Source organism: Euwallacea similis, chromosome 19, assembly GCF_039881205.1.
Source record: "Euwallacea similis isolate ESF13 chromosome 19, ESF131.1, whole genome shotgun sequence".
Classification (NCBI taxonomy): domain Eukaryota; kingdom Metazoa; phylum Arthropoda; class Insecta; order Coleoptera; family Curculionidae; genus Euwallacea; species Euwallacea similis.
The window spans coordinates 1,334,561-1,360,499 of NC_089627.1; the positions used below are offsets into that span (position 1 = coordinate 1,334,561).

A 25,939-nucleotide genomic window follows, 5' to 3' on the forward strand; every position below is an offset into this window, starting at 1 on the left:
CTTATGGAAAATTCTGCCAAATTAGCACGTGTTGCGCACTATCAATTTTAGTAATTATGCAAAAGAAAATCATTCGACTGAATATCGCTGACGCAGCGAAAGTCCGTCAAAATAAGATATTCATTGACAGAAGAAACAGCATAACCTCACTTTCACTGCTATCCGTAGTTCTCAGTATTACTGATTTAAATTTAATAAAAAATAAGTAGAAACTGCAATATGTCTCTCGGAAGCACCATTTATAACTCGATCTTCAAAAGATCTTCCACCTTTGCTCTGACTCTCGTCGGGGCAGCCTTCATTTTTGAAAGGGGCTTCGACCTAACCTGCGATGGCATTTTCGACAATATTAATAAAGGGGTATGTATTACATAATTCATTACCAAGTCGAATTTTTTACTTTTATACTTTTCCAGAAATCGTGGAAAGACATTAAGAACAATTACTCCCAGTAATGTAGTTTATTATGTAACTGTAGCATAGTTCTGTAATTTATAAATAAACACTACAAAAACAATATTAGGTAATAAACTTATTAATTCATTAAACATCTTTATTATAATAGATTCAATAGCTACTCAATCACTTCCCAAAGCTTCTCTGGCCGCTTCCAATCCCAGGGATAAGGATGTTTATATTGTGGAGGCTCTTTCAGCTGTACCCCACTCTCTTCCAAAGCCTTTAGAAATTGGGCGACTTTCCCGTCTTCCTTTGGTGGCTCAATATCACTGCTTACTTCAGTGAGTCCTGTCTGTAGGCATCGATGACCAAGGACCTGAAAGGCAAACATCAACCTTTTATTCTTATCCTTCCCTCAAATGTGTGATTAAACTTTTTGGAATGGGCCAAAACAAAGTTCCATAAAAAATTATAAAGTGGAAATATGGAATAGCCTTATGCAAGTTTCGAGGCAATTCTTCCTTTAGATAACTTACTCGACCTAAGTTTATAAATGCTGCAGTATCTTTAGTCCTATACAAATAGTTCTTAATACCCCATTCTGACGTGCTTGCACGCAACACTTCCCCATTCTCAAAATGGTTTATTGTTGCTGTTACATATTTGCTAGTAATAGTGAGTTGCAGTCTGAAATATGACTATTATTAAGAGCAGTACTAATTCAGCAAGGCTACATACTTGTGCCAATAATTATATTTTCCAGGTTTCTCTACATGGTAACCATCAGGCTTATACCCTATTCTCATTTTTTCCAGATTTCTCGGGTTTCTGTTAACAAATTCTGGGCTGATATCCTCATTTGGACTTTTTACAGTATTAGAGAAATATCTTATTTGTGTTATTGAAGGTACATATTTCCTCAGTTGAAGGGCCATTATTTAAATTTCTTAGTACTATCAGAAACGGTGCCTGTTTAATTTGAATTATGAGTTCTCGACGAGGCTGCAGGGGTGCAGAGAAATTGTCTAAATAGTGTGATTGGTACTGCTGTGGTTGGTAATGTTTTTTAATAAGTTCTTAAGTCTTATAAAGGGAAATTGCTGAAAGTTTAAGTTGAACTTCACAGTAGGCACACAAAAACACAAACTGAAAGGCAAAACTATGTTGCGAAAACCCAAAAAAATTCATTTAAATAAAAACCTACACCCATGTTAGGTTAGGAAGGAAATTGTATAACTGGTCACATACATCAATCTTCGTTTTTAACGTTTCTCCTCTTCTTCCAAAATTATATTTTTACAGTACTCCTTAAATTATTGCTTAATTTATTTGTGCTCTAATTTTATTACTACTTTATCATCAAAATTCCAATGTATAATAACGTTACTGTCGTATCCAAAATTTGTAATTAAAATTCGTTAAATAAGAAATTTTGAAAAAACCACATGTCAACTACGAACTTGAACTTCACCTACGTATTTAGTGGAAGAAATATTATGCACCGCAATGGAAACAAAGTGAAAGCACTGAGCGTATGTCTTAGCTGTGAAGCTATGATTGTTTACGCAATATCAACACTGACATTTGTCAACAAGTTACGCAGAAATTCGCAAATTTCAGATCGAAGTTAAAGTGAAAAAATAAAGTTTTTACGCGGTTTTCAACCAGAAACTCAATATTTTTCTCTTACATAAACCCGAAGCTGCAGCCTTCCATCGAAATTAACCAGCGGTCCATTGAAAACAGGTCAACATTTCGCTCATACTCTCACAATCAGACTAGTGTAGGTACATGCATAATAGCGAAACTCGATCATTTTTATCGCAAAAATCCGTAGGAGTCAAAAAGGAGTATTTATTATTTATTTATTAATGTATTCTCAATTTCAATTGGTTATAATGAAGAATGAAAAATGCACTCGAACACTTGTGTGCTGTGGCAAAACATTTTGCAAGGTGTTGGTTCTGTGTGTCGCCCCAACTGAAGACTGTTATGAAGCATCAAAATGAATGTAAGTGTTAAGTATTAACTTTTTTCTATTAGTTTTTAAAACACTTAATTCCGTTTGGCTTTGTTTTGTTGGGTAATTAAAGGAGTCACTGCTGGACCCCATATACTAACCTGTTGTCATATGAATGGGTGGTATAAAAAACTGAAGAAAACATTCAAGTTATTAACAAATACTACATCAATTTAGTGTTAGGAGCTTCATAGTGAAAACATTGTTTTATCTGGCATTACTAAGGGGCTACTGTTGAGGGCTTGTTGCAAGGATTACTTACTATTAGTGGTCATCAGTTATCAATTTATAGTTCCATAGCAGCTAAAAATAATTTAAATGTCTTAATTTAATTAATTTCGTAAAGCAAACTATTAACGAGACTCAAATTCAATTTTACAACTGCTTTACACTTACTGTCAGATCTCATGTCTTAGTGGTAAAAAGTCATAAGTCGGTCATAGTAGAAAGATGTTTTAAAATTCCAATGATTGAGTGTTATCCAAGGTGTTAATGAGTGTTATGTAACTAACTTGACTATTCAATATCTTTTTGAAGTTCTGTTAAATATCAGTTGGTAATTCGAGTGATGGGCAATTACTTAGTACTCAAGGGTAAACTGTAAACCTTATGGTTAGTACATTCCATTGCAATATTATACATTCTTCAGTATGTTACATTTTTTCAGTTTTTTATATATTTTCACCATTTTTATAACTTTTGGGGTATTGTTTCATATTTGATGAAGTTTCCTATTTTTCTTTTACAAATTTGTTCATCATTAATATCCTTTCTCAAATAAAACTCTTTAAATAACCCCTTGAATGTTGTTAGTTTTTGGATCAATTGGAACAATCAGAACCTTCCCATTTTGGTTTAAACCACAAACCCATCTCACCTTGATCTTCCGCTCCTTTCGCTCCGTCCTGCACAAAGGACCATCTAACGGTTTCTTTCTTCACTCAGAGTTGCCGGAAGTCACAGGACATTCAAACAAAAATCTTAATGTTGCTTTAAATAAGTAGTCCTTTTTCAAATTTTTATGTAAAATTGCAAGAGTCACGGGGTTAACCCATTTTCTGTTATCACCGGTCATATTTAGAATTCAATATCCTTATATATAGGCTAGTTTCTATGTAATGTGCCGGGTTGGAATAACTATACGCGAGTCAAAAATATAACACTTTATTAACTTCTCGATAATACAAGAGCGGGAGCGAGGCGTAAAGACCCTTTTTATGTAAGTGTTTTGTGAAGATGAGTCTAAAGGTTTCTGCTGGACTATATCTTAACTGCTTGACTGCCCTATTTATATACATGATATCTACGTGGACTTTGCTAAAGTACATTAATAAGGGTAGTTTGAACCTTAAACAGTACTGAGACTTTGAGTCTCAGCTAATTACAATTTGATGGGTTGCTTATATCAGACAAAGGAATTGTGTTTCTACGTAGACATACATTCTAATTAAGTTCTAATATTGTCCTTAGGTTTCCATGAGAAAATAGTACAAGAAATAATGTAAGAGGTTAATACATATATGATATAATAATACGTATGCGTAAGCCGGGGTGCTTTACATCTATGTTTACATAGCTTTCTCAATGAGGCCTGAAACCGAACATCTTGATATTTTAATGCCAAAAGTCTGAATTTGTCCTTAAGAAATATCGCTGGCCGGGAGAGTCCGCCGCCCTATGCCGGCGCCCTATTTCGCCTCCTCATAAGGCCGGTACTGTCTAGAAGACTACGAGGAGGGTAATTGCTGAGAGAAATGATAGAACCTTAACTGAAGTAAAAGTTGAATATTGACTAATGTTAGGATTAACTTGGTGCTAAATTTTAAATTAAGTATCTCGTCTTCGAGGAACCTCTTGATCTGTTGGCCGTTAAATTGAGCTCCGAATTGAAAATAATTAATTTTCTTTTTAAAAGTTGAATCATTCATTTCTAAGCTAAGGGCCGCTACGCCTCCGATTTCTTATCCCGGGTCCATAAATCTCTGTCTGCTCCCCAAAATAGAGCTAGCGCCTGCGCCACGTGCCGAAAGGGCATAATATTTGAAAGTATTTTAGGCGCTACAAGGATGCCAAATAGTTCTCTTTATCTCTATATTCATAAACATAAAATTCAATTCAAAAGTCTTTCTAGGAAGATGGAAGGCATAAACATTTCGGTGGACAACTGCTTCCTGACTGCTCCAAAATGGTCCAAATTGCGGGCATCGAAAAGGCCTCTTTTGGAAGTAAGTTTGTTCATTAGAGGACAATAGGCAACACTGCATAGGTACCCGCGGATAGTCCATTGAAAAACATCGATGCAGTCCGCGTCTAAAACACGTACGGGTTATGCCGGGTACGCGATTCGAATGCCCCAACACGCGACAAAAATAGGCCTTTAGAGCCGAACAATTCTTTTCCAGCGATTAAAACTCCGGTTTCCGACTTCCAACTTTGGAGATTTCGTCCTGGGGTATCGATTTCAGCCGAGGCGCAATTTGGGAGCCCTGTTGTCGCACAGGCCAAAGGGCGCCCTTTAAGGGCTCGCGCTAGTCGCGGTGTGTGTGGTGGAGTTCTTTGTTCGGAGCTTTTTCTTTGGGGTGGATTTTATTCAAGTTTAATCAGGTATTATAAGTGTTGCATTTTTTTTTAAAGAAAAAATTGTTCTACGCATTTGAAGCGGATTGCTCAGTATTTTTTTTTTAATTTTTGAGCATAACACTTCACACGCCATTAGGGAACTGCACACTATTCTCGTTTAGTTAATTCTCAGTTAAAATTAACTGAGAATAGTGTCCAGTTCCACCCCTACTGGGTGTGCGGCGTTATGCCCAAAAATTTTTTTTTCATTTTTAGTTTCTTTTTTTAGTCAGGTATCTAAACCCAAGAAAATCGAAGGAAATTTGTATCAAAATTGGGAGTGTTTGGTGACAGGAATTTTGATTGCTCTGTGATCAGTGCAAAGATCAGTGAGAAAAAATCCTGCTGATGCAATTGATTACCTCCAAGAGGAATAACTGAAACGCTCAAAATTGTTCACTAATTTCGGGTGACTTTTGTTTGATCAGACTTCTCTATTTAAGCGTTTTTGCCTCCGCATTCTCAGTCATCACCACGAAAAAACGTTCACTTGTTCCTTCGCGGTCAGAGCGTATCTCGGGCGAAATAATGACCGGAACCATTGATGTGCAAAACGGAATAGATTGCGCCATTTCGCCGACTGCTTCATTGGATTTTTAGGTCATAATCATTGTGATATAATGAAGTGGTTATCGTTGCTAATGACCGCGATTGCAACGCGCATCGCAGGACCTTTTGTACCTATTTTCCGTTTTGACCAGAAGAGTTAATTAATATACCTTCGCAACATTTTCATCATCATCGTCTTCATTATTGGAAACAGGAAGAGCACTGCGGCACGAGGTTCACGTGACCGTGCCATTCCTGCACGCGGTTCCGTTGCATCATCGATCCAATCGATCTCCGCTAATACATCAATCGGTTCCGTTAACTCCCGAGAAAGAATGGGAGGGAAAAATTGACCACCGGTTGAGTGACCAGTAGTAGGCATGAAACTCCTCGTTAGCACGTTCGGCGCTAAAAAGAAATTCTCTTACCTGGAGCTTTTCTTTTCAGAATTACGTCAAAGGTAAAACAATACCTGCATCAGTGTTTTGCGCATTATGCCAGAGGTCTGAAATATCACACCGTGAAAAATCTGTTTCATTAGACAAGCATAGTCATGCAGGAACTCAGGTGGATTGTTTCGAATCGGTGTAACCGCAGGTTTAGGGTTTCTTTTATGGGTTTCTGTAACACTCAAAGTAGAGCGCATTTTTTAAGCGATTCAATTAATCCCCATGTTTACCAAACTAGTGACTTCACAGTCTCGATTGCAAAGTGGGCAGAATGTGGATATTAATATTGATCCTTTTGACGGTTACGCTCTCACCGGCGTTATGTATTGTTAAATTGCAATTCATTATCTTCCTCCGGATCTCATTTTCATTTCGTATAATGGCTCACGCTACCGCTTTAGAAAAAAATTAGTAAACAACCTTTTTGTAAATGATATCAACTGAAATACCCACCAGATGGAAACCACATTTAACACAATACCACCGACACTGTTTTTTACGTGATTTGCATAAATTCCATTCCGTAATGGGGCCGTTTTTGTCTTGTTGTCGGTGGTGGAGTCAGTTGATTGAAGAGCAAGATTTAACTACGATTCGAACGCTTTGGAACCTAGTTGGGATTTTTTATGAGTTTCTTCAGGTTCACAAAATCCTTAAAAATCCGCCACTTTCATGCGCTCATTTCCACACCCTCGCCTCCAAACGCACCACCTCCTCACACCCAAAAATAGTGCCGATTTGATGTAAAAACTACACTACCCAAAAGAATCTAAGGAACAAGCGTATTTTTGGCTGTAATCTTTATATAATGACATTAATTTACAAGAAATTCACATAAAATTTCTTCTATACCTCGTGTCATCGCCACGAGCATTAATAACGTCTTGGCAACGTCTTGGCATACTCAAAATCACTCTATCTATAACGTCTTGTGGTAAAAGTTGCCACTGCTCCCTGAAGATATTCTGAAGAGTCAAATTGCCATGAACACGCGCCACGAGCGGATTGAGTTGCCTTCGCAGCATGTCCCATACGTGCTCTATGGAATTCAAGACGGGTGATTATGGTGGCCAATTCGTAAGAGTTACATTGTTGTTCCTGAACAAACGCGTATTAGCCTGGCTAATATGTGGACGAGCATTGTTTTGTACTTAGAGGAGTTCTGGGCCATAAGCATATGCAAAAGGAAGGACAACAGGTTCGAGCACATGGTCTTGGTACCGGACTTAATTCGGCGTTTGTGGCAAACAAACCAGCTCGGTTCGATGATGTAATATGATACCGCCCCATACCATCATGGAACCTCCTTCATAATTATGGACTTCCTGAAAATGCCTCTTTCACACTAACTGTCCTGTGTCACGCCAAACGCGTTGCCTTAGGGTATCAGGTTGAAATCCAAACCGAGACTCATCTATGAATAACACTTTGGCCCATTCTTCAATATGAGGATCTGTCAACAATTGTCCGTCCTTGTTACCTAGATTATATTGAGCAGTGTATCTTCAAAAGACGCTTCGTTTCCGAAATACAGGGCGTCAAAATTTTAAATTCTTTAACTCTCATTTGGTACTTACACTACTCTTCAAAGCCTATCCAATTCTTTACCACAAACTGTTGTTAAAATGCTCAGAGTGGAATTTTTCAGAAGGTAAAGCTTCCTTTTACCACTCCGATCTTTTTTGTTGGACGCCACTGATCGTCTCTTTTGCGGAGTTTAAATTCACTGTTTGCTTTGGAAAATTTTCCGGCTCTCATAGCATATCTCTATCTTCCATCGGTTTTCAGTTATTTGCCAAACTATGCAGGATTGCACATGATTTTTCTGCAAGAAGTTATATGCGTCATGCGTCATTTCATTTAGATTTCTTGATATGCATAGTGAATCATAGAAAAATTATGTGATTTCTTTAATTCTATTAGATGATTAGGCCGATTTTTACCATAAATTATCACTTATCTGGAAATCCAAATGGAAACACGCATGGAACATACCCACAAGATAAGAAAAATTGTACTATTTTTGGGTGTGTACCTGCTTGGCGATAGTAGTAAGCTAGGGGCATCTTTGCCCCAGAGGGGCTAAAATTCGACTCTTCTGAGAAGAGATTCGAAGAGGAGAAAGTTTCCTATCAAAGCGGGAACCCGAACCAAAAACTTCATTGCCGATAGTAGTTAATTACCTGTTTCAAATGTTGTACCTAATAAAATGTGACATACCCAACAGTAATCAGAACCACATGCGGAAGGAAAACGCTCCTAAACTCATCGGAGTTTTTTAGAAAAAAGTGCTGCATTTACATCGCCATACGAGCGATCGCTTAAAAACTCTTTCAGAGGTTTGCAATGGCTTTGCATACAGTGCACGGAAAAGTGCAAAACGTGTCTAGTCCTTCCTAGTTTAATGTTCTAGTCAATTAAACAAGACATACCAAGACTTTGATATTCAACTAAATAGAACAATAGCAATAATAATAGCCATTATCTATTTTTAATCGCTCTTAATTAGCGAATTGTGTGCAGTGATTCTTTTAGCGTTCTAGATTTTGTAATAGTTGTGCTCTTGACTTTTAAGTGACTGGTGCATGTCATTTATCTTGGTTCTTTCGGGTGGCAATGACGCATTTGGTAACCAAATCGGTGGATTTTATCTGTAGAAAAATCACGTTATGAATTATGGATCTTGGAGGAGGGTCATTTTTTAAAGTCGAACTTGACTTTCTTTAGCTTAGCTATATAGAAATGTTCAATTTCTAAGAAAATCCTCTAATGCCACTAGATTAGTGATGCAAATTGGATTTTTTTCGTTACGGCTTTACCCGTTTAACACGAATCCTTATTAGGTTTAAAAAGCCACTTTAGTAAATTAGATTAGGCGTAGAGGCGCGCGAGTTCTACTATTGTAGGCTGAGGCTTGTAAGTATCTATATCTTGGATTGCTAGTATCAAATGGCTATTTAGCATGCAAATAGGCTGAATAGCTGTAATAGCTGTAACGCCGACTATTAGTTCCGTATCACATTCAAAGAGAAATAAAATTCGGAGCAAGTTATGTGGCAGATTTATGCATCGGCATGGAAGGATTCGCCACCAGTTCATCTGCTTTGAATATTAAGTCGGTGATCCTTTTTGGATCATTCCGGTTATGCATAAGAACTAAATTGGGAGGTTTTTGTTACCACTGAAGTGCCCATTAAACCCAACGGTGTTCAATGGGCTAAGGTTATCAATGCCAAACGTGTTAGAAATTAACGGGATTTGCATGTTCCGAAGTTAATTCGAAGTCCGATAAAATTCCAGCACTAAGTACCTCTTTCGAATTACGGACTTTAAGGCGTGCTGTTGCAATGTATGCCGCACTCACATAGTTGCTTTAATGACTAATAATGGAAAAAACGTTTTCATTGCTCATTTGCCTGCTTAATTGATCATATTTACTACGAGTAGTAACAGTTCTCATAGCTAAGAAACGCTCTGCTGGTGCATCTAATATAGCTGCCATTAGCTTTGTAATTGTTGTGAATATGGGCGCTCCGCGCCTCGATAACTATCTCGGTGAAATTTAATTATTGAGGAACTATTCCCGTTCCACGACTAATAGCGGAAAATTCAATTTTTCCCAACTATATAAGGAGAATCGGCTAACGGGACCATCACTCTAATATTCATATGGCAGTATTTTTTTCAACAATCCTATTCGAACGTTACGTACCACTCTGGCCGTTTGGCAGATACGCTGATGCCTAATGGGAAATTAAATGGATTTATCCTATGAAGAATCTTAATGTATGAGTCTGCTAATTAAAGACGTTAAACAGGACAATCGAGACTAAATTGCGTTGTCGATGGCATTTAGCGCTTGCACGTATGCCAAATGGCATCTACTTTTCACTAATAGAATTTGCGCCTTTGTGATGCGTTGAGCAAATAGGAATTTGTGAATTGGTAGGAATTGTACAATTTCACAGATTCTTCAATATCACAGATTTTTATGTGGAACTTGGGACATTGTAAGGGCGATTGTTACTTTTGCGAGGCTCAGAAAAACCATAAAAAAATCTGGAACTGATTGGCATCTAGTTGTTATTATTTATTATTTACTGCATTAACGATCTTTTTAACGACATTATCGTTAGCGCATCGATTACTTGCAATTCCACAGTACAATATTCCTTTGGTGTTGAATAGGCCGTTTGTGCCAGTTATAAAACAGTTCAGAAGCAACTCTGGGACCTTTTTAAATTTTGATATGCCATGTGAGCTTGGTATTTCTGCAATAAATTAATGTTAATTAAGATTAATTTATTAAAACAATGATGATGTTGCTTAATGTTCTCATTCTTGAAAAGTGTTCCTTCACCATTCTGCCAAGAATTCTATTTTTTCCGTTCTAAAGACTTAATTTAGCATTTCCAGTATTAGCTTTAATAGACACCATTTTTGGGTGTGATAAATGAGTGCTAAGTATGTTTCTTGCCTTATTTCCAAAACAGGTTAATAATGACACATATATGGCTCACTATTTACCTAACGAGCTAATGAAGATTGTTCCGTGAAAATGAATATTAAAATAATGTTATGGTCAAAAAGCGTTGTAAGTTTATTGCAATTTGATTTAAATGAGTTAGTACTATTTCTCTAATGAACCTTTAAGCTCCATTTCAGCCCTTTTTTACAAATTTAACGTTTTCTCCATTATCATTAATATGAATAAATTAGTGGCATTTAAGTGTAAGATGGTGCTTTCCCCGAATACCTTCGGAATGAGAACATTACCCGCATAATTAATTGATAACAGGCTAAACCTGTCTATAAACATTGCAATAGTTTCTTGACTCCTATTAATGTATACATCTTTGATAAGATAAAGCTGATTAACGTACTAATAAATATTTGAGTCTAACTTGTGACTCTAACTCCTATAAGCAGCTGCTTTGTTTTCACGCATGAATCGCGTCGTCTTGAACACATATTAATCGTTGAAGTGGAGTGTTTGAAGAGTATCGCGAGAGGCCTATAGTTAAGTTGTTGGTAAATACTAGCTATGGGCTTCTTTGACGAATTGTTATTGAAAAATAAGGTGCGGGCCCTTGTATTAAACTACTATTATTTCGCTAAACAATGTTAATGCTAGGTTTGGATTAACAGATAAACAATTATGTATCATTAAACCTAGTATTTAAGTTTAGGGTGGTGGTACAGCAAAACAAACTGAACCAACTATGAATGTAAACAAATAATGTACTTGTTGCAGAAGGAAAAAACCACAAAGCCTGATCGCAGCAGAAGACCACTGCCCAATACCAACAGGTGAATTACGTGTCTTTTCATGTAGCACTATTAAGTCGATGTATGCAAACAAGAAACGATTACACGAACTTTTGCGCGTTTCCTGATGATTTGGTGAATGCACTTTTCAGTAGTATAGCTACTTGGATGCATATCTTATACATAAAAGCGGTATACCAAGTAAATGTACTATATTTCTTACCTCATTTAAATGAAACTTTAAACATCGATGGATTAAAGAATATCAAAGTAGCCTGATGCTTCGTCTTTGCCTTCACCAGAATATCCCATAAATGGATAAGTCCCCATATCATACCCAGTCATTAAATGGCATGTTAACGTTATAATATTTCAGAAATAATTAGAGTTTAGAGGGTGGTTACCTAGTGCTTTGGTAATGTAGTACTCTACGTTTTCTTCCAAATAGCGGTATTTTTTTTATGTCGGTTCTCCAACATCGGATCGCATCTCTAAACAAACAAATTATTGACAAATCCGCAACAACAATAACGGATAACTAACATTCATTTATCACCTCTAGCAGTAAATTTATTAGTCTTTCGGCTTTTACGTCGCCTTCTATGTAGGAGGACCTATTCGCTTTACCATTTTGGGCGTGATATGTAAATTCGCACTTATCAGCCGTTTCATTAAGAGTCTGCAACATCGCGATCCATGTGGGCGTCGAACAATAGTAGGTCGGAGAATACTGTAAGGCTAATGAAGTTAATGAATCTGTGCAAGCCTATAAAGATTACAAAAAAAAACTAACGTTAGTGAATAAATTGACAATTCTCCATGCTAAAGAGGAAAATATTTTAAATTCTAACGTTTAGATTTTTTTTAGTGGTCGGTTGCGACCTCCATCCCAACCACCACCCTCTCAACACCCCAATGGCCAACCCTCTCAGGTCTCTTCAGCTCCGCTTTTCGGCTCGTTGAGGCGCTTCAAAGCAGGCGCAGTCACTTCGACCCCTAAAAGTCCCTCCACTTTCTACAGTGATTTGAACAGAAATAGCCCCGCTAATCAGATATCGCGGAGGGTTGACAACAACGCTAATTTCACCCATGAGAGGGATGATCCGAGAAGCGGCAGAGGCAAGGAGAATGTAGGGAACAATAAAGACATTTTTAGGGTCGGGAGAACGAATATTTCAAAGGATAAGGTTAGTGCCTAGTTTATTGGTGTGTGTGAGACTTAAAGCGAATGTGTGTTTTCGGCCTTAATCAGTTTAATCCATTAAAGTTTAATTAAGGCCGAAATCACTATCGTTGAGTTAACAATAACAATTACTGATAAAAGATGGAAACCGTGTTGGAGCCTATTAATTATTGCGGCTGTTTAGATAAACATTAAAACAGTCCCCTTTGTGTGTACGTCTTCGAGCTGTTCGAGTGTGAACGAGAAATCGTCCTTCTGTCTCTTGAATCTAAACCATTCTCATCAATTTGACACTTAACATTTGCCACCTATAAATGTAGACGAAAACGTCCAGTTTGCTACGAGCCCCATCCAGAACACTCGGCCAAAACCAAACCAAACCAAAGAGGCCTGTTACCGTTGCCATTCCCAACCACGTTTTCCTGAGAAGGTGAGTAGCAGCTGCATATAATAGCAAGTTTCGATGGGGGTGCTCACTGAGGTGCAGTGGAAACACGAATAGCATGAACGTGGGGTGCAGTTTTTTAGCGAGCACTCTGTATATACATATGTGCGCAGCAAGTCGCACCGTCACTCTGTACTCTGTAGGATTGCGCTCGTTTTGTATCATATTGGATGCCAGTTAACTTCGAGATTCGAGAGGTTTTTTCGGCCAATCGGGGATTGGACGAGATATGCGCTGAAAGAGGCGGCGTTGCCGTTACGCTTGAAATTTCTAATTTTTAGGTACAAAAATTTTACTCTATAACTTAAGGTATTTTTTTTGTAATAAGATAAAGCTGTTTAGTACACACTCAGTTAAATGCGCGAAAGTTGCACATTCAAAATAGCTATTTTTGTATCAAGTATCGACCAGTACTTCTGCAGCTAAGAGATCAAACCAAAAATACTTTTGCAGGGTTATTTGCATCATGAGTGAGCAACTTCTCCCTTTTAACCAAGTCTGCTTTTATTACTGTGCGATTACCGTTTACGAGATCAATATTGTGCACGCTCCTATCTTGGACTGAGAATTTAGTCGTCGCTGAGTAAACATGATCAACAAAATCGCGAAGTAAGGACGAAGGCTTCAAACATGAACGTGGCGCAGGTTTACCGTGATCCTATGATGTTTCAAGATAATTTTGTCCACTCCATGTCTATGAATGACCCAGCCTATTTGGTACCCATATTGAAGCAGCCATTCTTGTGGAACTGTTCATTTAATAGTTTTCCCGTGTGCAATCGTTCATTATTTTTTTGAAAAGAAGAACTTCACGTTACTCGCAATTTTGGATGAGATCCAAATTCCCATTGGCTCAAAGTTGTTAGAGGCCTTATAGTGATCAATGGAAATCCTAAGGTCAAGCAAACAGAGGTTTATTGGGTATTCTTCACATAATAGTTTTCGTCGATATGAGTGATGGTACTGTGATATTGACCTTCTCCATGAATCGGTGGTACTTTGGTTTCTGCTCTAGCAATAGTAATAGAAGACTCCTTGCCAGTCTGAGAAATTAATGGTGGATCGCAATAATTGTCGTTAAGGTAGGTCTGATCTGCTTTCATATAATGCACCGTATGTGTTTTTTACACGGAACATCTGGCATCTCCGCAATGGGGCTCCGCAAGGTGGTTGCATGTCGTGTTCTGTGTGTCGCGCGGTCGCTCGAGCCGAGTGAGAGAGAACCCACAGTCCGCAGCCCCAGCACAAACTTTTATACTATTTCAGTCAGTTTACTTCGTCCGTCGTTCACCGAACTGGTTTTGATAAAATAATACGTGACGTTTCGAAGGGAATAACAATAAACAACGGGCAATTTCGTACGGTACAAGTGGAACCACCTCGCTTTTGTCCAGATCTGGTCGCCGACGACAAACTTGAATCTCTTCGTAATGACTGTCGTAAAGTATTTTCTTTTTTTGGCATAAATTTCATCCACTTTACCGTGTTCGGCCTCCTCAGGTTTATTATGGCGGCTGGAGGCTTTTTAAGGTTAGTGTGCATCGTCGCGTCGCGTCCGATTATCGCCAAGAAGTGAGACAGTTGTGGCAGTTTATTTTTCAATTAAAGAAGAGCAGTTTCAGCAATTTCCGAAACCAACACCAAAACATTGTCTTGTGGTGTTAGAAAGGTAATAGCATTTGCCAGGCAATGAGCTCGTCATGTGGTTCTGGTACCTAATTTTTATAGAGATATTTTCTATATCATACTGACATATAAAAGTACCTAGGCTCTAACTATATAAATAGGACCTAACGCGGCATAGACAAAGGGCTGAGGCCATCTGCCTGTGCCCTAACACCCTGTAGAAAAAAGAAAATTTGATAAGTATGCAACTTAGGACTTGTTCATGCATTTATCTTTTCTCATACAAGTTAAGTCAAGAGAAAAATGAAGAACGCCATCTTCAAGAGCAAGCTTTCACCTAAATGAAAAGAAAAGTGCTTTCAGTATCTCAAGATTTTTTAGTGTCAACTTAACAGAAGTTCTATTCAGTCACATATTTAGTCAATCAATGGAAAACTTCAAGACGTTGTCAAAATCATCCAACAATAAAAATGACACTTTCTGGCATTATTTTTGTCAGATCGCGAATGGGCATCAAGTATTGATCATGACATTGTCATTTTTCCCAGCAAAAATATCCAATTTTGACAAGGTTGCATTATACCCCTCACACTTCGTAATGTCATTAGAAAGAGGGCAAATATTCACTCAGAAGTTCTAGAATGCAAATGGGGAGAGAGAGTGAAATGAGGGGTGAAAGCTTGATGATTGCGAAGTACCGAAACGTCCCACAAAAGAAAGGACGCTGGTATTATATGACTATGAGGGTGGTATTAAAAAGCATCAATGGTGAAATGGTAGAAGTGATGATATGGGTAACTTGCAGGTAATTTTACAAGGGTTTTGAAAAAGAAGAGCTCGCATTCTGAGAGATTGTAATCAGGAAAAACCGCATCCTCCTTTCGACTCCTATTCTTGTTGCTTGATGGAATTTCTAAATTTTGTCTAAGAAATACTTTTTAGAGCGCCCTTCGCTGCTGTTGTTATTGTTCTTATCGTAGAAAAGTGGACTACGTTATTCAAAATACATCTTCAAACGTTAACTGAGCGACGATCCAATTCAGTTGGTCGAATTCATAAGGGTCCGTAGACGTCCTTTGGGTTGAATTCTTTGTGAAATTTCCTCTGTAAAAATTCATCTGTCTCTGCAATGAGCGCGACATTTTTCAATTTAGGCTCTCGCAGCAGCGGTTCGAGAGGGATTCTCTTTTGTAGCTCAGACGATGCGAGTTCTTCTCGATGGTTTTCAGAAAATTCTCTACTAGTTTTGTGAGACACCATCTAACTATCATTGATAAAGAATATCAAATTAGCTGACGGTCTTGTGGGCTATTCTGACGGTTCATTGTGCATATTGACAATTCTTTTATTATTCATTTGCGCGGAATGGAAGATATCTGAAGTCGGGGGACAAGGAACCCCCAGTGGTAGTTTAATTAAATTGATCTTTTGATATAGGGCAGATACTGGTAGTTTAGTTTTGTTAGTGGATACTTCCTGTGCTTTCCCTGTACAGACAGTTTTTACCTCGTGATCTACAGAAGATCGATAGGTTTCTCAGTCATGGCCTCTTAAATGCCCCTACCTGAATAGTCTGGAATTTTTTTCGGAGGACATCCGAAATCATTGGTGTGTTAAACCCCAATTGAAGCAGAAGAGGAATTGCGAAATAGAATGGTGGATTCACGCAATATTCCTGGAATATTTGAGACAGTCCGCTGGTCTATGAGGCAAAGAGTGGAGCCCTGCATCTTAGTAAGAGGAAGACATCTTCAATGGTTTTTATAATTTTACAAAATATGAGAAAAAATGTGAAACTTTGCCCTCCTGTATATCGAAAATGGTGCATTTTTGACCATGGGCCTATTAGCATTTTTTTATTATTTCGCAGAGTACTATCGCCCCTCGAAATTTCGCCATGGCGCTACGTTACACCCCGTATACCCAAGTACATGCAGTCTTAGTTAACTGATTTCGTAGAATTCCTTTTCACAGGCTGCAAAATATCGCATGGTTCCGGATAACTGACTTGCATTTTAATGATGGTTATAGAATTACTTTTGATGCAAGCACTTTTCTTATTAATTCGCTGTGTTTGCACTCAGTAGGAGACACGATTCCAGTTGAAAAAAGAAATCATATAACACTTTTAAACTGCCCGCTAATACTTAGAAGTCGAGGAATATCGCCTTTTAATGAGCGGCGCACGGCAATTAATGGAAACTAATAATAAAACCGTTCAGGCCCGACCCAGATTTCCAATAAGGCCTACTTTATCCGTTCGCAACAATTACACTTGTAACGTGTAATAAAATTCATCTTTTAATACCTAAAGGTCTGTTCACGTACTGTAGAAAGCGAGCGAGATCGAACTACGTGCGTGAGCTCCTTTTGTTGTTTTTTTTTACTTTAACAATAATCTCATAAGTAAAATGAGATCTGTCTGGCAGCTACCGAGACATGCAGGTCTTTTATTTTGTTGTCCGTGAGAGATTCACATTCCAAAAATTCTTTTATTTAAAGGGAAAGTATTTATATGCATGAAAGCAAATTGCGTATTGTCGAGCACCAGTGTCGTCGTCTTGAGGAGTACCGTAGCGCCCATGCGACGTTTGATCTAAATCATGAGATCTCCTTTCATACGCATTTTTTCTCCAAACAGCTGCTACATGTTTACATTTCCTCATAAGCATTATATGATTGCTGATTGCTATCTTATCAACCTCTATGTAAATGCACGTTCCTATCGCAGATAAACGCAATATTAACATAGATAGAAACCCCGATAGGTAACTTTTTCCTTCATTTATTTATTGGCAATTACTATGGGAGTGTATCGCCTAAAGCCTTATAGCAAGGATTGCGATATTTATTAGTAAGTGAAGCGAATTTTCAAATAACACCACATTTTCCTTTCCTTGACTGCAATCACAGGTGTGTTTACTTAATTATCGCATTTAACTTATGAAAAAATGCATCCCCGATGTGTCACGCAGCTCATGTATTAAATATTATCTCTTCCAAGGAAATGGCCAGTCGAAGTGCTCGAACTATAACATTCTTTAAAACGGTTATAAACGTTCTCTGAGGAATTCATCTATCAAATTTTATATTTCAATAATACGATACTGGTTTCTCGATTTGCACAAGTGCAATTTTCGCGACAATTTTCCTGGTCATCCTAACGGTGTTGCGATAATCAGAAGTATTTCCATCTTGTGCAGTATTCTTCGAGGATGTGATTAATGAAATTCCCTTCTTTACCCTTAACACATGATGGAAAATTCCTTCGATTTTTTATTGCATAAGCTTTTTTCGTCTACAGGGGCAAATTGAAAAGTGCAGAAATCCATTAATAATAACGATAAGATAAAGGCAAAGATAGAACATAAAAACCTGAATTCTTCAAAGAAACTTTCCTGTTGTATCACTAATACCGAAAATAGTGCCGCGCAAGGTGTACTGGGGTCAAATTTGCCCAACTAAGTTCCCACAGTACTCTCAGTATATGGGTGTAACACATCATCATGGAGATATTTCAGGGGGCGATAATATTGTGCAAAATAATTAAAAAAGTCTAATAGGTCTATGGTCAAAAACGCATCATTTCCGCTTTGCAGGGCGGCAAAGCTTCACATTCCCTCTCTCGTGCAACTTAAACTGAGAAAAAAAACAGTTCATGCAAAGCTTCCAAAAATTACCAATAATTTCCATTGTATTACCCCTGTTAAATGCATTTTGACGTTGTAAGGAAGTACTGGCATGTCGAATTTCATTTTGAAGACCGAAACGAGCTTATCTGCGATCTGCAAATGTCGAGAATGCAGCAAGGTCTGCAGATGGCTGATATAACCATTAAGGTGGTTTGAGTTTTTCTAGCTTAGTATACTACTTAATTGCTTCGGTTGTTGAAACGAAAATGGAACAGCGCGGTCTCTGCAAGAGAAATTGCGCTTTTAGTTGTTGCAAGTGCTTAAACTGTTCAGTTTGAAAGTCACTGAAGCGAGCGGGTTTGATGTAATTAATGCTTTTTTTTTCTAAAAATCTGGTATCTGACAATTTTTAGCAAGTTTGAATCTGCCAATTGGCAGGAAAGCACCAAATTATGCTAAAGTAACTTGGGCACAATCCTAGATAGGGCCGGCTTTAGTAAGCCTGGCACCCTGGGCAGCCCACACTAGTACCCCCCCGTAAGTTCAGTACTGATGAAGTCTTACGAAAAACGAATATGCTTCTGGGAAATTGAGCTGCTCTCCTCTTTAATTTGAAATAAATCTCGAGAAATATTAAGAAAATGTGGGTATCCCGTTCTGCTCTTATTCTCAGCCAATCTATTCTCTCATTTTATTTTATCTCAAAACAGCTGAGTAGCCATCATCATCTTTGTGACAGTGTGAAAACTTAAGAAACCTAAGTCTGTATACAATCAATTCAAACTTTATTTTGCCCTCGGGCGGCCATGTAATCCTGACACCTCTATGGAGGCATCACAATATAAAAAAAATATCAAGAAACGTGTACGAATGTGGAAAAGCGTGGACAAATGGATAAATGCAGACAACCAACAAATGAAATCGCCTTAAATCAGCCGCTCTCCTAAAATCATACTCTAATCAAGATGAAGCAATATTTAATGTCAATAGGACATGTTCTAGTGTTATTTTCAACTTTGATAACATTCTTAATACCTTATAAATCATGCTTATTTGTGATAATCTTAATTCTATTTCTAAATTTTCTGATAAAACTTTTCAATGAAACAATTGCAGATCTTATAACATTCCTGCTAATTCAGTATGGAAGCAGTAATCAGGGATTCTCCATTAGGCTTAAATGAAGTTAGGTGGTTACTAGAAACCAGCACAGTTCCTCCATCAATGTCATTAGTAATAAATTTACTGAGATTTCTGTTACATTAAAATCAGATTGGCTTCTCAAATTAAATTACTGCAATCATCATTGATTATAACCTCTAGTATAACTGTTTCTAAAAGCGCAAATCTAAACGTAATTATTTAAGGTATGGAAGACTCATGAGGATGGAAGATGTCATTTATACAGTATGTCCAAGGTATAGAAGGTAAGGGGATATCAGAAACGTTGCGCAGTAAGCAGAACACACGCAAAAATGCTTTTCGTGCTCTACAAGATGCCATAACAGAGTTTCTTCGACGTTGTAGTGTATGTTTTATCATTTCCAAGATTCATATATCCCAACTCTATCTTGGACACACTGTATTATACTTATTAAAAAAATATATACAAGGTGTACCTAAATATCATGTACATATGGAGGGGGGGCTTGTTTCATGACTAAAAGTTCATATAAACATAGCTCAGTAAACACTTTGTTATCTATTTACAAAGTGGTTAAATTTCAGAAATTTTTCAGTTTTTTTATAGCCCCTGCAGTTTTCGAGATATTTAGCTACAATTTGGAATATAGTTATAAGGATTTTTAAAGTTTATTTGGAATTATCTGTTAAAAGTTAAAGTCAGAAATATGAAAACTGCAAAATTTTTGAAATTTCAACACCTAGTAGATCGATAACAAATCGTTTACAGGCCTATGTTTATATGAACTTTTAGTCATAAGCTACAGAATGACTCTCTTCTGTATGTACATGATATTTAGGCATAGAAATATTTGCGCGTTCGCACGCATTTTAACTTAATTTCTACACAGGAAATTTAAAAGTAATAATTTTTCATTACTTACTGTAAGTACTCATCGCTCAAAGGTTACTTTTAGTAATTTATCACTTCATCGCAGTCATTATTACCAATAAGCAAATCCCACTTTTATCTGAGCAGTATTTTCTATTCATTTTGTAATACTTGACTAATTGAACTATTTTAAAACAATAAAACCCTTCATTCATTACAAATTAGCAACTATTTGGTACTAAAATAATTTGTTTTCATAAATTAAATTTTATCAATAATTGCAATACTAAATATTCATTGTATAATAATGAACCTTGCACTCGCCGTTTACTATAGAGACAATAATAACATAAATTAACAAAACGGAATATATGAATGAAAGAACTTATTTTGAAAAACGGAAATCAGGTCTTTATATCTGGGTTTTAGATAATTCATTATTCATAAACCATTAAGGTCAAGAAGTCTGGACGCTTCCAATGTTTATATGCATGTACAGGGTGATTTGCAGTGCAACGGACACAGAACAGGTGCGGGCAGACAACTACAAAATATGTCTGATTTTCCTATGAAAAAATTTTTGAGAGAAAAAAGTTACATGTATTTAAATCTGTTGATCGCGATGGCCAGTGTTGAAAGTCGCATCAATTGGAAACTAATGGTTTAAAAATTGTCGAAGATCTATATTGAAATGCGGAAGCACACTATCGTGCATTAACCACATTTCACGGGAGAATTGTGATGGCAAATGTTTCAGTAGCTCAGCAAGGGTTTTTGTTAAGAAAACAAATGTCCCTCGATGTGATAAAATGACATGTAGTTCATGTTTTCAATTTTTCCATAGAACTCTTGGTCAGCAATTTTTGAAACAGTCATAAAGCACATAATTTTAGAGTTAAAAAAATCATTAAATTTTTAGAGTGATTCACCCTTAAGTCATCTCTGTTTAAGCTGTCACAGGTTTTCTACACGTACCTATTCTGTATCTATTGTGTTGTGTGAAGCTGAAACGGGTTTAACTTGAAATTCCAAAGTTCGGTAATCACATGAATTAAAGCTGAACAGGCAGGAACCGTCAAAATATCTAATAAATGGAAGCAAAGTTGGAAGTTGTCACTGAAAAATCGGACAACCCGCTAGTTAATAGCACTTGTTATTACACGTATTTAATTGGACCGCTTTTCCCAAAGAGTGGCTTTAGATGTCCTTATGAGTTAGAAGCAACTTTTGAAATTAATTGGTGACACAAATCTCTTGCAAACTATATCTAATTAAATAAGAAGCCCACTTAATGCAATTAGGTAATTGACGAAAATGGAAGCCGACTGTGGGTTGCCTACTTCGACATCAAGAAAATTTCGTTGAACCATTTAAATTGAAACTCGTGTGTGATTAGTTTTGTCCACGGCGAAAAAGAGATTGGATCAGATTGACCGTTATGAGAGGTTTTTTAATAAGCACTTTTACAGATTAAAATCAAGTCTGCCATCAAAGTAAACATATTTAAGCGCTGATGAAAACAATACGTCGTTCCTTATTGGGTTAGTTCAATCAACTCGAAGTTTTCATTTACATTCAAATGAGGTAGGGCATTAGGTTTGATCAATCTATTGCATTGAACCTTATGTAGGCAGTAATAAATTGGTTGATTTAGAACTTGACGCATAAGCCACATTCGATTGATTCAAAAAACTCATTGATTTCTTATACTCGCAGGTTTATATACACGCTCGTTTTAATTATCTTCATGCATTTGTGAATATCTCGAGAACCGACAAAGGTTGGTATAGGGTTGTTCATAAATAAGATATTTCCCTACAGTAGGACAGTCTGCAAAATAATAATATACAGAGTGTTTTTTTAAGTTGGGCTTCCAGCCTCTCAACGGGAGAAAATTATTTTTGGACCTCATTTCAGTCTTCTCTTTGAGAATTGAATATTTCGGAAACCGATGGAGATGGATGTATAACGATCCATAGGTGCAATAGTACCCGAGACTAGCACAATCTAAAAACATAATAATATACAGGGTGTTTTATTTGAAAAAGTCGAGGTTCCAGCTTTGAATGGGGGAAAACTCATTTTCAAGTTCATTTTAGTCTTTTCTCTTTTAGGATTTAATATCTCGAAAACCGATAAAGATTGATATAGAACTATTTATAGACAAAATATTCATCTAGATTAGGACTATCTCAAGATATAATAGTATATGGGGTGTTTCATTTGAGAAAATCGAATTTCCAGACCCTGATAGAGACATAAACTCCTAACTTGTAGATCAGCCTGTATATAGGCATTAAAATGTTAGCGACACGTCAAGACTTTGTTTGGCCATCTGATGATGTAAAAATAAAATAAGAAAATGTGCTAAATCAAAAAAATCAAAAATTTTTCCATCACTTTAAATAGAGTTATTGACGAGTCCAACCAATCAATAACCAATTCTCTCTGCGTTTATTTATATTTTCTACCATTTATCAGCATGGTACGGTAAACGTTGGTCGTGAAGTACATACGTGTATGCGGTAAATAATTTGAACAATAGTTAACTCGAAGTTTTTTAATGACATTGAGTGCATTAGTGTTTTCCATGAACAAGTTACGGGTTTTTAATGGTTTCTTCCTAGACTTGGATAGATCGCGTTTCGCTATGCTATCGGCACTGAATATTCGTCCATTCCTTAACATTTTAGAATGTTTGCTATACTTTCTCGCATTTCTGGACATTTGCATACATTTTCAGGATATTTACCTAATTTGCATACCACATTTCCGTCGGTAGCTTGCCCTAATTGGTTCTAAAACAGGAGGCGTAACTGGTGAAATCGTGCGTCGTCATAAAAAGTGGTTCAAATCAATGCTTGAGGGATTTCCAGAATTTCCACAGGGGTGGACTTCGCTGCTGATTGTGATATGAAATGTCCATGAACTTTGGTGGAGAGTCCTTAAATCCATGAAAATTTCAAATTTTGATTGAAGTTTGCATCTTTTACCGTTTACGAGATCCTCATGGTAAACGTCCGTATCTTGGACACGTTTTACGTTCTGCGTCACTTTTTCTCGCGAGTTTCCCCATTTCAGAAAGAGACACTGCTAGTGGACGTCTTGCGCGACTACCCTGTATATGCTGGAATCATTAAGTTTGCATCAGGCTGCCACATTCAGATTGAAATCGGTAATTTCCATCTGCAACCGCATAATTTGAGCTGTTTACGAAACGTTGCAGTCAATGCCATCGAAATATCATTTCTCAGGCGCCACATTTTTATTTCCTCCAACAAAATTATAAACAACAAAAGCGTTCCATAAATAGATCCGGCTTGTTGATTTTTCGATTTCCTTTTTGGGTCGAAAATAAAATCGCTGATTGATGAATGCGGACTGACTGGCAAAAACACCGGTTATATCCGTCATTTTTCATATTACTGGAAAGGTCGCGTTTCCTTCTTTGGTAGCCGGCAAATTTAATAATCCACGACTGGTTGTTACAGAACAATATTTTATTGTGATTGCTAATTGGAGGAGTTTTGCCACATGCCGAGCCATTGCTAAAAGCTGTTTCAGTAAACAATTATTAATATTCGAGTCGAGTGCTAACGGTGGAATGCTTCTTAGTGGCTGCTTGAGCCTCTAGAGCCGATAGTGCAACGGACATATACTGGTGCTTCACGAACCCCCATCGGGACTTGTCAATAAGGGCCTCTGATATTTTTTTACCGAGCCGAAATGAAGTCTATCAAAGCGATATTCCGTAGAGGGCACAAGGAGGGACAAAACCACCAGGATAATATTTCCCGGACGTCTTCCATTACGAATTTAGATTCTCTGGATCCGAATCTTCCTGCAAGTCAAACGGTCAAGGGAGCCAAGCCAAAGAAAACTTCGTCGAAGGAAAAGATCGACAAGCAGGCGCAGGATGCCAAGAAAGGTAATATGTTTGTTATATTTCTGTGTCTTTTATGTTTGAAGAACATTTTGATTTGTTGGCATGCCGCTGGAAAATGAAGTTTGCCATTCTATCGTTACTAGGCGCTTAAGACACTCGCTTAAGAGGCTCACAATTCAACTTTGTTGCACCTAAGCTTGTCTCTCCAAAAGGAGATGGAACAATGAACCTAATTAATTTTCATTGTTTCGAGGTTTTAAAAATTTAGCAAAAAAAATTACGCATTCGTACGCCACTGAATGCCTCACTTAATTGTTTCTCAATACTTAAACTATCGAAAATTCAATTTGAATTAAATACCCAAAAACCAGGGGCGGCCTTCAAAAAAATCAACGAATCAACAAATTTTCAAATACAATATTCCAATTTGAGGCAGGCTCAAGCCTTTGCAAACTAAACATGAATGCCGATGTTTCCCCTTTCTTAGTTACCAAAAACAACAACAAATTAGAACCAGCTCTACCTCCCTCATCTGGGCCACCACTGTCTTATTCCGCGGACTCTCTACAGGAGAACGAGCTACATCAGCTTCGTAAGCAACTGAAAGATATGGCCGATGAGAAGAGTTCATTAGCGTTGCAGCTGGGCGAGCAACGGGGGCAGCTGAATGTTTTACAAAATGAAATTATCAAATTGAAAGTATGTTGAAACGCAGCTATGTCTAGAATTCCTTATGTATCAAATTTTGTTTTATGTGCGGATAATAAGCCCTGAGAGATTTCTGGATGTTTGTCCTTTCAGACTTTTCAAGAGGACAGCAATTTGGAAATGGAGAAACTGGCAGAAGAGAATACTGCCTTGCGAAACAGGTTGAGAGACGTTGCTCATTCTCCGTTAAGTGATAACGAGAAGCAGCAGCTCTTGTTCGAAAGCAGACATCACAGCAGCGCCCCAGCGTCCATAGCCACCAACGTACGTCTTAATCTCGATTTAAAGTCACAATTTTGATGGTTCGGTTCGTGCAGGTTTTAGACGACAACGGCGGGGATGCCACCACGTGCACCACCCCTGACTGGGACAAGCAATCTAGCGGGAATGTTAGCGAGGTGTCAGTGGCCTGTTTGCAAGACAAAATTAACCAAATGCAGGAGACCCATTACAGGTCAGTTAAATTCTCTTTCGGGCTTCACGGAAGTTTAATCATTCGTGATATTTCAGTACAAACGAGGAACTTCAGGCTACACTTCAAGAGCTGACAGATCTGCAACGCCAGTTAACCGAGCTTCAGCAGGAAAACGAAAGATTGAATGAGGAGAAGACGCTGATGTTTGACAGTTTGTGCAGACAAACTGAGAGACTGAACGATTCCAGGCAGGAGGTTGATAGTCTGAAACAGCTACTTTACAGGTGCGCAAGTGTAACTGTTTTCTCTGAGTCTGGAGATTTTGGTGTTTCCATTTAGAGAGCGCTCGGATGAACCGGGACAGTTAGAAAGCGCAGCGGAGCGCGAAGAGAAACTGGTGGACTTGCTGAGATCCGCCCAAGAGGAAAGGGAGCAGCTGCTGATCAAATTGGAGCAGGTGCAGGGGGAGCTTCATGATTCCCGTTCCAACAATATCGAGAAGACTGATGCGATTTCTCAGTTGTCGGAGAGAGTGAAGACGTTGGAGTGCACGTTAGACGCTAAACATGCAGAGCACAAGCAGCTAGACCAGGAGTTGGCACAGGCCAAGGACCAGTGCTCCGGGAAGCAGATCGAAATCGATAGGTTGTCGGATTTGTTGGAAAATGCCAGAACTAAGGTAAGGATTGTGTGACGATTTCCCAACTGAGATCCCTTAATTGCGTG

At 37.8% G+C, this 25,939-nt stretch overlaps 3 protein-coding genes across 9 annotated transcripts in view; 2 read left to right on the forward strand and 1 right to left on the reverse strand.

Moving 5' to 3' along the window:
- The first annotated feature begins 135 nt into the window (after window positions 1-135).
- The window catches only part of ox (ubiquinol-cytochrome C reductase complex subunit oxen), a 73,286-nt gene continuing 47,482 nt past the window's right edge, over window positions 136-25,939 (forward strand). Inside the window, exons 1-2 of one of the 2 annotated variants that reach the window (XM_066399744.1) lie at window positions 136-360; window positions 417-487. In XM_066399744.1, coding sequence (XP_066255841.1) covers window positions 220-360; window positions 417-455 — 180 coding nt within the window. In that variant the 5' untranslated portion in view covers window positions 136-219 and the 3' untranslated portion in view covers window positions 456-487. Of the gene's footprint in view, window positions 361-416; window positions 516-25,939 lie in introns of those variants that run through there. The other variant, XM_066399742.1, reaches the window with a different exon arrangement.
- On the reverse strand, window positions 502-1,583 carry mRpL18 (mitochondrial ribosomal protein L18). The gene is made up of 3 exons (XM_066399738.1): window positions 1,138-1,583; window positions 936-1,086; window positions 502-775 (listed from the first exon to the last, which is right to left on the reverse strand). The coding sequence occupies exons 1-3, from the start codon at window positions 1,332-1,334 to the stop codon at window positions 575-577; spliced, it is 549 nt and encodes a 182-aa protein (XP_066255835.1). The 5' UTR covers window positions 1,335-1,583; the 3' UTR covers window positions 502-574.
- LOC136415224 (golgin subfamily A member 4-like) overlaps window positions 1,974-25,939 on the forward strand; it is a 32,489-nt gene continuing 8,523 nt past the window's right edge. The window contains exons 1-11 of one of the 6 annotated variants that reach the window (XM_066399706.1): window positions 1,974-2,182; window positions 2,237-2,410; window positions 11,291-11,346; window positions 12,173-12,491; window positions 12,808-12,917; window positions 23,960-24,132; window positions 24,578-24,789; window positions 24,892-25,062; window positions 25,116-25,252; window positions 25,309-25,497; window positions 25,553-25,892. In XM_066399706.1, the coding sequence (XP_066255803.1) occupies window positions 2,405-2,410; window positions 11,291-11,346; window positions 12,173-12,491; window positions 12,808-12,917; window positions 23,960-24,132; window positions 24,578-24,789; window positions 24,892-25,062; window positions 25,116-25,252; window positions 25,309-25,497; window positions 25,553-25,892 (1,713 nt within the window). In that variant the 5' untranslated portion in view covers window positions 1,974-2,182; window positions 2,237-2,404. Of the gene's footprint in view, window positions 2,411-11,000; window positions 11,117-11,290; window positions 11,347-12,172; window positions 12,492-12,807; window positions 12,918-14,075; window positions 14,602-23,819; window positions 24,133-24,577; window positions 24,790-24,891; window positions 25,063-25,115; window positions 25,253-25,308; window positions 25,498-25,552; window positions 25,893-25,939 lie in introns of those variants that run through there. The other 5 variants (XM_066399705.1, XM_066399704.1, XM_066399708.1 and 2 more) reach the window with 5 other exon arrangements.

Coding starts and splice junctions, on each gene's coding strand:
- mRpL18 (XM_066399738.1), bottom strand. CDS start 1,334: ATGGCCCTTCAACTGAGGAAATATGTACCTTCAATAACACAAATAAGA. Junction 1,087..1,137: donor AAATATAATTATTGGCACAA/GTATGTAGCCTT, acceptor GTCATATTTCAG/ACTGCAACTCACTATTACTA. Junction 776..935: donor CATTTATAAACTTAGGTCGA/GTAAGTTATCTA, acceptor TTTGCCTTTCAG/GTCCTTGGTCATCGATGCCT.